Source organism: Lactuca sativa, chromosome 4, assembly GCF_002870075.4.
Source record: "Lactuca sativa cultivar Salinas chromosome 4, Lsat_Salinas_v11, whole genome shotgun sequence".
Taxonomy (NCBI): domain Eukaryota; kingdom Viridiplantae; phylum Streptophyta; class Magnoliopsida; order Asterales; family Asteraceae; genus Lactuca; species Lactuca sativa.
The window spans coordinates 339,013,505-339,026,249 of NC_056626.2; the positions used below are offsets into that span (position 1 = coordinate 339,013,505).

Here is a 12,745-nt window from a genome sequence, read left to right on the forward strand (position 1 = left end):
TTCATAACAACTTTAATCTTTGCTAGATCGACCATTATATCCTTCTGGCTAAGCACGTGACCTAATAATTTGATCTCTTGAATCCAAAAATCACACTTGGAGAACTTTGTGTAAAGTTTATTCTTCTTGAGGACTTCTAATAGCTATTGAAGGTGTTTACCATGATCTTGACTATTATTCGAGTAAACCATAATGCCATCAATGAACACTATTACTAACATATTGAGAAAAGGCTTAAAACTCGATGCGTTAGATCCATGAATGATGTTGAAGCATTTGTTAGTCTAAATGGAATGACAAGGAATTCATAATGTCCATATCTAGTTCTGAAGGTTGTCATGTCAATATCTTTCTCTCTTACCTTTAATTGATGATAACCTGGCCTAAGATCAATCTTAGAGAAATAGGTTGCTCCCTTCAATTGATCGGACAATTCATCTATTCTGGGTAATGGGTATCGGTTCTTTATCACAACTTTTGTTTAGCTCTCAATAATCAATAAACATTCTCATTGCATCGTCTTTCATCTTTACAAAGAGTACTAGAGCTCCCTAGGGCGATGAAGTAGCTCTAATAAAAACTTTGTCCAATAATTCCTAGAGTTGTGTCATTAACTCTGTCATCTCTACAGACAATAAGCGGTATATTGCTTTTACAATCAGATGTGTTCTTAGCATTAAGTCAATTATAAACTCTAACAACCTTTCTGGTGGTAATCAGGGTAGGTCATCTGGAAATACATCTAGAAAGTCACACATCACTGGTATCTCAGTCATTTCCTTTTTCTCATTCTTTACATCGATCATATATGCCAAGAATGTTGTGCATCCTTTGTTAAGGCATCTTTTGGTTTTCATTAGTGAAATGATTTCGTACTTCACTCTACTCTTATCACCGTATACGATGAACGGTTCTCTTCTGGGAGGACTGGTGCGCACCATCTTCCTTCCACATAAGATGTTCTTTAGATTTTCTTCCAACCAGTCCTTGCCCAAAATGACATTGAACTTGTTTAACTCAAAGGGTAATAATTCATTATGGAATCTGTTCCAATTTAAGTTAATGGTTCCGCTTACTAACTTATTGCTAACAGACACATTCCCACCACCACCTACTTTTACCATTACTTCTACCATTACTCGTGCAAAATAAAGGAGTGATCTGCTCCTGCATCACATACAATCTTGGTAGGAATTTGATTACTAGGAATGTACCTGAAACAACGAAAGTCTCTTCTTTGGCTTCATCGAGGGTCATTTGGTAGCTTTAGCCCTTAGGGTTTGCTGACAGGATCTTTGGGGTTGGTTTCTCAGCTTTCGGGCACTCAACTTTCATGTTCCCTTCTTCTCCATAATTGTAGCAAACTTTTCCATTTAGCAGGTAGTTTGAAGAAACAAGTCCTAGCTTCTTGCACTTGTAGCATACGTCATAGTCCCCAAAATGCTTCTTCTTGCACTGTTTACACCATTTTCCTTCATGGTTTCTCCTAGATTTGTTGTTGTTTTCTAACTTTAAGAACTTCTTTTTCTTATTTTTCTTGTTTCCTGAGGATCCTTCAGATTTCCTCTTCTTGCCAACTTCAGCTCTGTAGGCTGTCCTTCCTTTGATTTTCAATAGACTTGGCAACCTAGAAGACTACCTCAAGAGCCCAATGTACTAGTACAGAGTACTCCCATGGTAGTCCCTTATCATACCTATTGATCTTTGCTAGTTCATTGGCGACAAATACACAAGGCGAACTCTATCTTGTATGTGAAGGCATTGGTATACTCATTAATGGAGATGCTGCCCTTTTTTAGTGTCAAGAATTGTTTCTCCAACTCTATCATGTTTTGAGCTAAGCAGTACTTTCGCTTGAATTGTACCAGGAATTCTTCTGATGTCCGTTACAGTGGCTTGTTAGGGTTGATTGCCTTTCCTAATGTGATCCACCAACAAACCACTAAATTGAAGCACATCATAAGTGGTCTGCAACTTTTACGTGCGACCACAAGTAATGAAGGCTAGCTCCATTTCAGAAATCCAATCCATAACTTTAGCCGGATTCTCCTTCCCATTAAAAGATGAAGGTTTGCAAGTTATAAAGTCCTTATACTTGCATATGCTTATGAAATCATCATTCTTCCCTCTTTGTAGTCCTTCTAGAGGAAGAAGTGGTCTTTGATACCTTTCAGAGTCATTATTTCCTTCTTGAACTGTTGTTGCATGAGTAGGAATCGGTTTATCATCTATCGCTTCATTGATTGTTGGCTCGTTGATCATCGGTTCTATAACATCCTGGTTTGAGAAGTTCTTATTTCAGGATTCTGGTAAGTAAACGGATCCAGTAAAGATCTGATTGGATGTTGACAATATTGGCTATGTGAACTAAGCCCTTGGTTTGTGTTATGGAGTCAAAGTGTAAAATGGGAAAGTGATGTTTCACACTTCTTTCATGAATTAAGGATTTTAGTTCTATATGTTTTAAGTCAACATTAATTAGATGTAATTATGGGGCTCTTTAGTACCTTTCTGTTCATATAAAGAACGCCAAAAATGAAGTTAATACGAAGAAGTTATGGATGTTTGAAGTTAAAGTGGAAATTTGGGGTTTTATCCTATGCAGGGCGTAGGAAAGTTACGTACGGCGTACCTGCTACGCATGGCATAACTAAAAATTACACAGGGCGTACCTTTTTGATGAGGAACGCATGTTTAATGAGTTATGCAAGGCATAACTTAGGTTACACATGGCGTAATATGGGCAGATCGAAACCCTAATTCTTTGGCTTTGAACCCTATTTAAGGGCTCTAACTTATGGGAAACCCTCTCATGACCATCCTCCATTACCTAAGATCATTCCTTGAGAAACCCTAGTCTCCTCTTACTTGTTTTCAATCCTTGACATCATTTATGAGCTTATTTCTCCATTGGAAGGTTGAATCTTGAAAAGCATGGTGGTGGCAAATTGTATAGAAGAAGAGTTCAAGTATAGATCCTACAAGATTACATCATTCCTGGACTATTGTACGTAAAAATCTTCTTGCTCATTTTTTTCATAGATCTAGTTATTTGTCATATTTTCCACTTTTTGGTCATTTTAGTGCATAAAGTTTAGATCTTGAAAGTTTGTGACCATGTAATGGATAAAGTTAGAAACTTTATCCATGTAAACATCATATTGATTTAGATCTAAAGGTTGGAAACTTGGACTTAATGGATTAAGTTTAGAAAGATGCGTTTTTGGTCCCTTTAAGAATTAAAGACTAGATCTTGGTTGTTTAGACCATCCTAATGGATAAAGTTGGAAACTGTATCCATTATAGAGCTATTAGGAAACAGATGTGAACTTTGAGTGAAATGTCTTAATGAATTAAGTTCTTAAATGTAGTTTGGAAAGGGACGCCCATGCGTAGGACTCTACACCATGCGTAGAGTAAGATGTGTGCCACACGTAAGTCAACAAAAGCTTGATTGTTGACTTTTTTTGACCAGTTTGAATTTTTGGTCAATCGTGAGATGTTGAGGACTTAGAAGGGCATAATGGTATATTTCCTAAATGAGGATTTAAGTTGGTATTTGGATTTGCTGAGTTGGAGTATTTACCTTAATTGCTAATTAGAGCTTGGTTTTGCATATGTTTAGTAGGAGAGACTTTAGAGCCAACAGCTCGTGTGTATGATCTATTCATTGACCAATTGAGGTGAGTCTTTTCACTGTACTTGTGGGTCAATGACACCAATGCTGACCCGTTTGATTGTGTTATGTTGAATACCAGCTACCTTTCTAACTCTTGCATGTATGATTAGGTTGAGATATACCCTAGGGCTAAGCCCAATTATGCATGTTTGGGATGAGATTAACCTTAAGGCTAGGCCGATTATTGTATGTTGGGTTGAGATAAACTCTAGGGATGGGCTCATTATTTTATGTTGGGTTGAAATATACATCAGGTTGGGCCCCATGGTTGAGACCATTGTTGTATGTTGGGTTGGAAATTACCCCAGGGTTTGGCTTACTGATATGTATGATATGTTGTATTTTGGGGAAATCATTAAGATTTGTGCTTATAGTTTATGTTTAAAATGTTTTAGGTACTTCTGGTTTCAAAAGGAAGGGCTCGACTTGATCGCACTGCATCTCATGGAGACTTATTCCACACTTAATGATTAAAAATTACTCTAATGTTTTGAGAATACTTTGAGTCTGATCGTCTTTGGAGCAACGAATGTTAGTTTTCATTTATTTAAAGATGAAATTTTTACTCTGTATTTTTGGGATGTTACAATTTCGTATTAGAGCCTTGATTTGAGAGATTCAGGCACACTCTCAGGTGTGTCTGAACTAAAACTAAGGATTTCTAAAATCTTTTAAATGAAAATGATTTTTTAAAAAGGTTTTCTAAGAAAAGGGGTGTGATGCATGATATCATCCGAGCTCATGTTAGTATATCCCAAAATACCCATGCATATGTTATGCTTATTGTTTTGGTATGAGTACATGAGAAATGGATGCTAGATTAGGGCTAAGGATCTACTCAGGATTGTATGATACAATGCTAGGAGAGATGCATGTATATGCATGTTGATTGAGCTTTTCGAACGACATGCTAATATGTATTTCAGATGTTGGATAAAATGGCATGATTTATGATGCCTTGTAGCCTAGGAGGAATTGGATGCTATGTCATATTTGGAATCTATGTTGGTGGAATTGATTGCTAAGTGTATGATTTAAAAATTGTATACGATTAGGATTATATATCCCTAGAAAGACTGATTTGGCCTTATTTCATGTTCCTTGTTTGGCTGTGGGCTAAGGGTAGAATAATTCATTCGACAATCTATGTGATCCTGTTTTATGTATAATTTGTATGCATAAGGCAACCGACAGTGTTGGTAGAAGTTACTAGCATCGCAGAAGCAAGATTAATTGGATGATGCATTTTTATGTTTTGTGACCTTTAGAGTGTTATTGCTTGAATGTTGCTTGCTTAGTGCTTTGTGGGACCCATATTGACGTGAGCTAACTATTAAATGAATATGTTAAGTTACATGCTACAAAGGTTAAATAATTATACAATGATTGATTTGGCCCTATTTCACAGTTCTCGTCCGAGTCTAACCGTTGTAGGGTTGGGTCTTTTATTTGAAATATTGTTTAACTTTTGTTGCATGTAATTGTATTCATGAATTAGTTAGCTGATATTACTAAGGGTTCTTTACCAGCTGATGTCAGGGTAAGGTGGAAATGCTAGGAGAGCCTAGGAATTACCTTAGATGAATTAGTGCGCTCTTTAGAGGTGTGTATATGTTGAGAGCGGGTATATTTGATTGGTTCGGATGGTAGTAGAAATGAGTAGTGATGGGATGTCAAGTCCAACAAGAAAATTACACCATTTGTTTGCAAATAAAACATAATATAATGGTAAAAAGGGGTATGGATCCTTGGGGAAATGGTTGTATTTATTCACCAATGCAATCCAATAGAACTAGTGTAAATAAACTAATTACAATTAAACTAAGGGGGGGGGGGGGGGGTGTTGTGATTGCTTGAAAACTAAAAGACTTGAATAACTAAAAAGCTTGCAATTAAGCAAGGTGGTGAGATGCTCAAATTCGGGAGAATTGGTTAAGCAAGGGAATTCAATACAATAAACATTTGTGTGTTTATCATTAGGATTTAATATGAAGCTTATCATTAACCCCAAATTGGTTATAGCAATCATGAAGCATGATATGCCAAGATTCCTCATAGGTTTTATGGAGGCTGGGGAAGCCTACAACACACCTTCTTGATCAAAATCAAGGATTCAATTGAAGTAATTAAATCCAAGAAAGTTGATTAGCCTTAAGAATGTAGGAATCCCCAATTCCTAGAGGATGTCAATGCTTACACATCCATAAAGGAGTCATGATTCATAAGCTAGAGATGATTTCTACCGTCATAAAGCCCTTGTTCTAAGTAAATTCTATGATTCAATGCTAAACCAAAGAAATAAACCAACAATTGCTTATTCAAGTACCAAGCTCACGATCAAAGAATTATACAAGCATAAGAAATATGAACTAGAATCATAAACATAAGATAAATGACAATTAAGCATGAATCCTTCAAAACCCACAAATATCCAAGGGTTTTAGCCAAAGTTAACCAAAATAGAGAAACTAGCCAGTCATGACAAAAAAATAACAATCATAAAAGTGTTTTTGCATCAAGAAACTAACAATTACTTTGAAAGATGAGAAGAATGTGTATCAAGCTCCCACAAAATCGCCTCCAATGGTCTCCTATGGTGGAAAATCAAAGTGTGTGCTGAAAGATCTAACCCCTAAAGTAAATGGCGATCAAAATGACCAAAATGCCCAAAAGCAGTTGCACGGGTACCCTCGCAAGTGTTGCGCGACTGAGACTCCACCCTCACAAATATTGTTGGAATGCTTTTGACTCATTTTTCTCCAATACACACCCCACTACCCAAGATTCCCTTGGTCCTCTCCACACCTCACATGATTCGAATTGGACAAATCATCTCCAAGCTTTAAATATGGATAGTCCAAGCCCAAAATCGATAAAATCATCGTCGGGAAGGGCCAAGATACTTTTACGAGAGACAACCATTTTTCGACCCATAATAGAAAGAATAAAAGCCTGAAAGAAAATTACCTTCTAATTGTAAGATGGAACAATAAGAGCAAAGAAGAACATATATGAGAATATGAAACTAATCTCTTATATTTATATTGCGTCGGTGAATATGATTTGACTGCTAACGACTAGTAAACTATCTGTTGGAATTTAAATCACCTAGTCGTTATGGGTTAAAACTGAAAATTACGATTCCCTATTTACTTTAAGTTATTCCTTTAATATTTACGAAACTAACCCCTATATTTTCAGGAATAACTTGGGGGCAATTGTTAGGACTAGGATCCTTACAATTTTCAGGATCCTCAAATATCCAGGATCCTCAGCTACATCAGGATCCCGTCTAATTACCCTTATTATTTTTATTGATATTTATAACAAACATATTTTGTCTATAACTAATACGTGTGCAGAAGTAGTCAAGGGAAAACCAATTCTCAGCGTAGAATCATCTTAACTATGCTAAAGGCCTGGAATACTTGGTCAAATAACGTTCAAAAAGCTAGTCACAGAGTATCTCGAAAATATCGTATATCTTGTTGGCTAGATTAGACTATAAATTAACACTTGTAATCTGCACACAACACACGAATTCTCTAGCCTAAGCTCACTCTACGAATTTCTACATTCATTCTTACTAAGAACTCACTATAATCTTTACTTTATATCAATAAAATCATCAAGGCAGGTGATCATTATCACCTCCCAAGGTTTTATACCAGAGATCCTAGCAAGGATCAAAGGTTTTCCTTGTAAACCATTGTATCACTTTTATTTTATTACTTGCTACTGTACAATTTGAACATCAAAGCCTCTCATTCAATTTGGTTGATTAGTACTTATATAATTTTTGACCAAAACAGTACCTTGAATCGAATGTTACACCCCACCACAAAAATTAATTCAAACACTTTTAAAAAAACCTCATTTTCTCATCACCATAAGTCATTAAGTCGTTATGCCTAAAAATCTTTTTGAGGTTCAAATTTAAATCTCAAACACCCTCTTAATCTTAAAATATATAAGACTTGAGGTTAAAAATTATTATGGATTTAAAAAAATTTACTTATATTTTGGCTTATTTACAAAATAATGACCCTTGATATTTTGTTACAATTTAACCATCGAAAACCTACTATTCTTTGCAGTAACCTGCAAAATGAGCCAAATTTCAAGTAGTAATAGGTTCTAATGGCTAAATTGCAAAAAAATAAAAATAAATAAATAAATAAATCAAGGGTGACTCTTTCATTAATAGAGCCAAAATGTAACCATTTTTTTTTTCAGATTTCTCTAATATTTAAAATGGAAAAAAAAATCATTCAAAGTAAAAAATTTCAATTGCAAAAGACTTATTTTAACTTTTTACTTTTTGAAAACCAACAAGTTTCAAATCCAAAGACCCTCCTAATATTAGGATATATATATATACCAAATAACTCAACGGGATATTTGGCTTGACCATAATTTGATGGGTTTTCGTTATATTTCAGGAGTGATTTGAAGATTATATTTTTTGATTATTTCCTCACTGGACATATAATTCTTTTATGAGGTATGTTGTTATCTTAGAAGTACCTGGTCTCTAAATTTCGAAAATTATATTACACGAGGCTTACATGCCGTATAGGAACTATGGAGCTATACACTTAAATCGTACATTGACCCCATAACTTGAAAATTCTTGGACCATGGAAAAGAAACAATATTAATAATATGGTCAGGTTGCTTTCCTTATTTTAGGGTTAGTCTCGCTATTTCTGGAATGGGACAACAGACAGAAAGAAAGAAGCAAAAGTAACGGTGGTTGTGAGAATCTCACGCTTCTAAAGAGACAAAGGAGAAGAAGGGACTACGTGATAACGTGACTGTCGTTCAGTTTCAGCTCCGGCCATGTTCACCGCCAAACACCATGGGCGGCGACATGAGATGTCTTGCGTGGCACCACCGAATGTAATGTAGGCAGATGGAGAGAAGACTACGAATTAAGTGTGTGGATTTCATCTTATTGTATAGTCGACATCATAAATCCATGAAGATTGAAGAAAGCTGTCAAGCGTTCTGCACCATTAATACATTGCGGTTGTGAGCAGACAACACATGCAATGTCCTTTGCATGGGGTAGGACCACGATTTGATGGACTTAAAATTGTAGGTACATGTTATTACATAGGATGCTTTTGGAATTTGGATGGTTTATTAACTTAAGGGTGTGATGCATAAAGAGGTAAAAGGACACTGCTGTTCGTCAGTTTACGTTTCATATTTTCTAATAGAACCATTTCAATGTAGGTATCCCGGACTATAAGGGCGTGTTTGGCTTAGCTTTTAAAAACTCAAAAGTTCTTTTCCAAAAAGTTACAAAAAGTCAGGAAATCCTGACTTTTTCAAAAAGATGCTTTTCCTTGTATTAAAACTCCAAAAGTTACTAGTTTACTAAACATTTTTTTGTTTTTTTTTCTTTTACAAAAAGGACTTTTGGCTGTGAAAAACTAAGCCAAACACCCCTCAATCCAATTAATCATGTAAATAATACCGAATAACTTTAATTAGACAATGATTTGGTTTTCTTATATCAATTGAATATTTACAAATAGTTTATAACTCGTAGGAACCACGGTTAAAAAATTAATTAAACTTTCTAAGTAAAAACTCAAAACTATTAATTAATAATTTTAAATAACTTATTAACTAAAAGATATTTTTTTTAATTATATATAAAATTATAATCATTGATTCAAATAAATACGTAAAATATATTATCTTATAATTTGTATAAATTATATCTTATTATAACTTGTATAAATTTTATTTTATTTTTATTCTAATATTATTAATTTAATGTAATTGAAATGTGATTTAAATTTTGAAATTTAAAATTTGAAATAGAGAATTATTATATTGACAAATGTCATGATATTAATTACAAGTGTCAATAGATTGACAAATGTCATGTAATTAATTACAATGCCTAACATGGTGACACATGGCAAAAAAAACTATTTTTTTATTAGTATAAGGAGATTGGTTATTTAATTTATACAATCGATAGAATCCATGCAATGTCCGCTAAATATATAAGGTACTTTGTTTTATTTTTAGTTTTTAAAATGTATTTATAACCATTTAAATTACATAAATGTATATTAATAATTTTATAATTTTATAACAACACAAGGCTCGTGGAAGCATATTTGGGCCCGCGACAAAACGAAAAAGCAAAAGGAGGCCCTCGGATAAAAGAAAAGGTTCATATAATGTACTATATTTTTTTTTCCTTTGGTAGATATTGATTGTAAGAAACCAACAAACACACATAAATAATAGGGAAAATGAAACTTACACCCTATAAAGTTTCTAGGGCTGACCCTTTTAGTCATTTAAATTTTTTCGTGGCTTTATGAGGTAACCAAGTTGTGGACAACCTGTCTTTTTAATCCCCTTAAGTTGTTTTAGCCGGTTTAAGGGATATATAGACAAAACTTAGGGCCCACCTCTCTCTCTCTCTCTCTCTCTCTCTCTCGTTAAACCTCTTCTAAACAAAACCGACAGCAACCCCGCCTGCCGCATCGCCTCTAGTCGCCTCCCATCTTCTTCTCCTCGGCTGGAAACAACCACTTTAACCACCACCAGATCTTGTTGCAATCGAGCCACACCACCTTCTTTCTTTTGCTCTTGCATTTATTCTTGAGGTCGTTACTGCAACTTTGAGCTTCTTGAGCTTTCTGCAAAGCGACCTCCAAAACCAACATCCTAATGATAATTAAATAAATTGCATGATGAAGAGATTGCATGCAGTAACGTACTTACGTACGATGCATATTTTATATGCTTTCACTCATAAATCGTCTACTTTACTTAACTTAGATCATAGCATTACGTGTAAACGTAGATAACTTGTGTTGACTATAACGTATATATAACAAGAAAGATTTATGATTGAGTAAATGACCGGAAAAGAGAAGAATCGATCTTACCGACGGTTGTAGAGCTAGAAGTTGTGAAACCGCCGCCGGCACTCCGGGAACCAGTGATAATGGTGTATCTAGCTCCATCACCAAGGAACAAGATATTATTTAGATCGTTTCCAATCTCGATGTTCTCCTTATAAACTCCTCTCTTTATGTAGATGACATATCTTTTGTTCCGACGATTATAACCTGCTGCATATTTTATAGCTGATTGAATGGTTCAGAACATACTCCCACGGGCCTGAGACACGACTAAATTAGTCTTTGTGCGAAGTGAACCTGTCTGTAACAATTTTCGGTCGCCGAGTGTAACCCAAGTCGGAAAATCATTATCTAGCTCCCGATCATCATCACTCGCTGACTTTTGCTTCAAGAAAAATTGGTTTATTGCCAAACTATTGCTTATCATCTCAGTAAGGTTATGCGATTTGAGTGGAGAGACAAAGTTTGTCAAATTGAAGTCTTGAGAACCCGAAAAACAAGTTTCGAGAGATTGGTCGGAGGACTTGGTTTAGACGATCCGATAGATTGATTGGAGCTGATCCTTTGAAAGCGGGTCGTTTTGGCATACAGTATGTCGACCTCCATCCACGGCAACAACAGTGATAATAGGTGGGTGTGGGTTGTGTTGGCAGCCCAAGATAACACGATGGTGGGTGTTGGAGTCGATTACAATTCAGTGGGAGGAAGGGAAAAGTTGACTCTCACAAAGTCCAAGTAATCCATAGAAAAGTTGACTTTCACAATGTGTCAAAGAAATGACCGAGTGACTCCTTCATTTTGGCCAAAAGGATGTAATCGACCCGACAAACACAACTTCGTTCCCTTATAAGGCCACAAAAATTGTTTAGGGACTAAAAATATCAACCCTAGAAACTTTATAGGGCGTGTGTGTCATTTTCCCTAAATAATACTCAAATACTTCATTAAAAAAACTTCTTTTTTATATGCATAAATGATTTCAAATGAATTTGAACAAAAAAATATTAGGAAGTGTGAAAGTCAATATTTAGGTGTAGTTTGTTTTTTAGAGAAAATGTTTGCAGTTTGCGGACTACATTTACAAATCTCTGTAGTAGAAGAGGTGGACCAAACGTCTGCTCTTTAAAAGAAAAAAAATTATTTGTTTTTTAACGTCTGCAGACTGCTAAAATAAACCAAAATTTAAATAAATTGATTTTTTATAAATGTAAAAAGATTTTTTAATATTTTTATGACTTTATTATAGATAATTAATAAATTTGGATCGAATTTTATGTATTATTATATAAAAGTGAAAATAAAATAGTACAAATTAACCTATATATTTATAAAAAAAACAACCGGCTTTGGTTGTAAAGTTATATATAAATATTGTTATTAGGGATTAAAAATTTAACACAATAAATAAATTTCGATTTTAAAATGAATATTTCCAAATTTTTTATTTTATTTTTTAAATTAAATAAATTAATTTTGTAATTAGAGATTAAATAATTTAATACAAGAATAGGTGCAATTAAAGGTTTTTCAATACTTTTAATCATTATTTCAAAATACTTAAATTATACTAAATATATTTACAAAAATTACCATAATAGGGTTATATATATATATATATATATATATATATATATATATATATATATATATATATATATATATATATATATATATATATATATATATATATATATATATATATATATATATATATATATATATATAAAAGTTTGACCTACTTTTTAATTGTTAGCCGAAATGAAGATTGATCCCCAACAAGGGAATTTGGATATTGAAGTCTTTATAAGGGCTTCCTTTCCATTTGTACTTTCCTCTCAAAATAAATCTTAATGTAACCTTACCCCTTGAGATTTTAAAGTCATTAGGTTTTACCTTATATGACAATGTGTTATATATTAATTAAACGAATTCACGTGCGTTGCGTAAAAATATATTTATAGAATTTTTTTAATTGTAACACGCACATTCATACAATTATTTAATCATCCTCCTAATTCTATAAATTGTGATTTAATATTTATAAATAAAAAATCAATGTTAATATATATATATATATATATATATATATATATATATATATATTGATTTCTATATATAACAAATAACAAATAGTATAAAAAATAAATATTTGATGATTTTGTTG

At 33.7% G+C, this 12,745-nt stretch overlaps 1 protein-coding gene across 1 annotated transcript; it reads right to left on the bottom strand.

Annotated features, from left to right (window-relative positions):
• Nucleotides 1–716: 716 nt before the first annotated feature.
• LOC111895982 (uncharacterized) lies at nucleotides 717–1,136 on the bottom strand. Its single transcript, XM_023892020.1, has one exon. The coding sequence runs from the start codon at nucleotides 1,134–1,136 to the stop codon at nucleotides 717–719; it is 420 nt and encodes a 139-aa protein (XP_023747788.1).
• Between the last annotated feature and the right edge of the window lie 11,609 nt (nucleotides 1,137–12,745).

Excerpts from the sequence above, each read along its gene's own strand:
- LOC111895982 (XM_023892020.1), bottom strand. The coding sequence starts at position 1,136 with ATGGTAGAAGTAATGGTAAAAGTAGGTGGTGGTGGGAATGTGTCTGTT.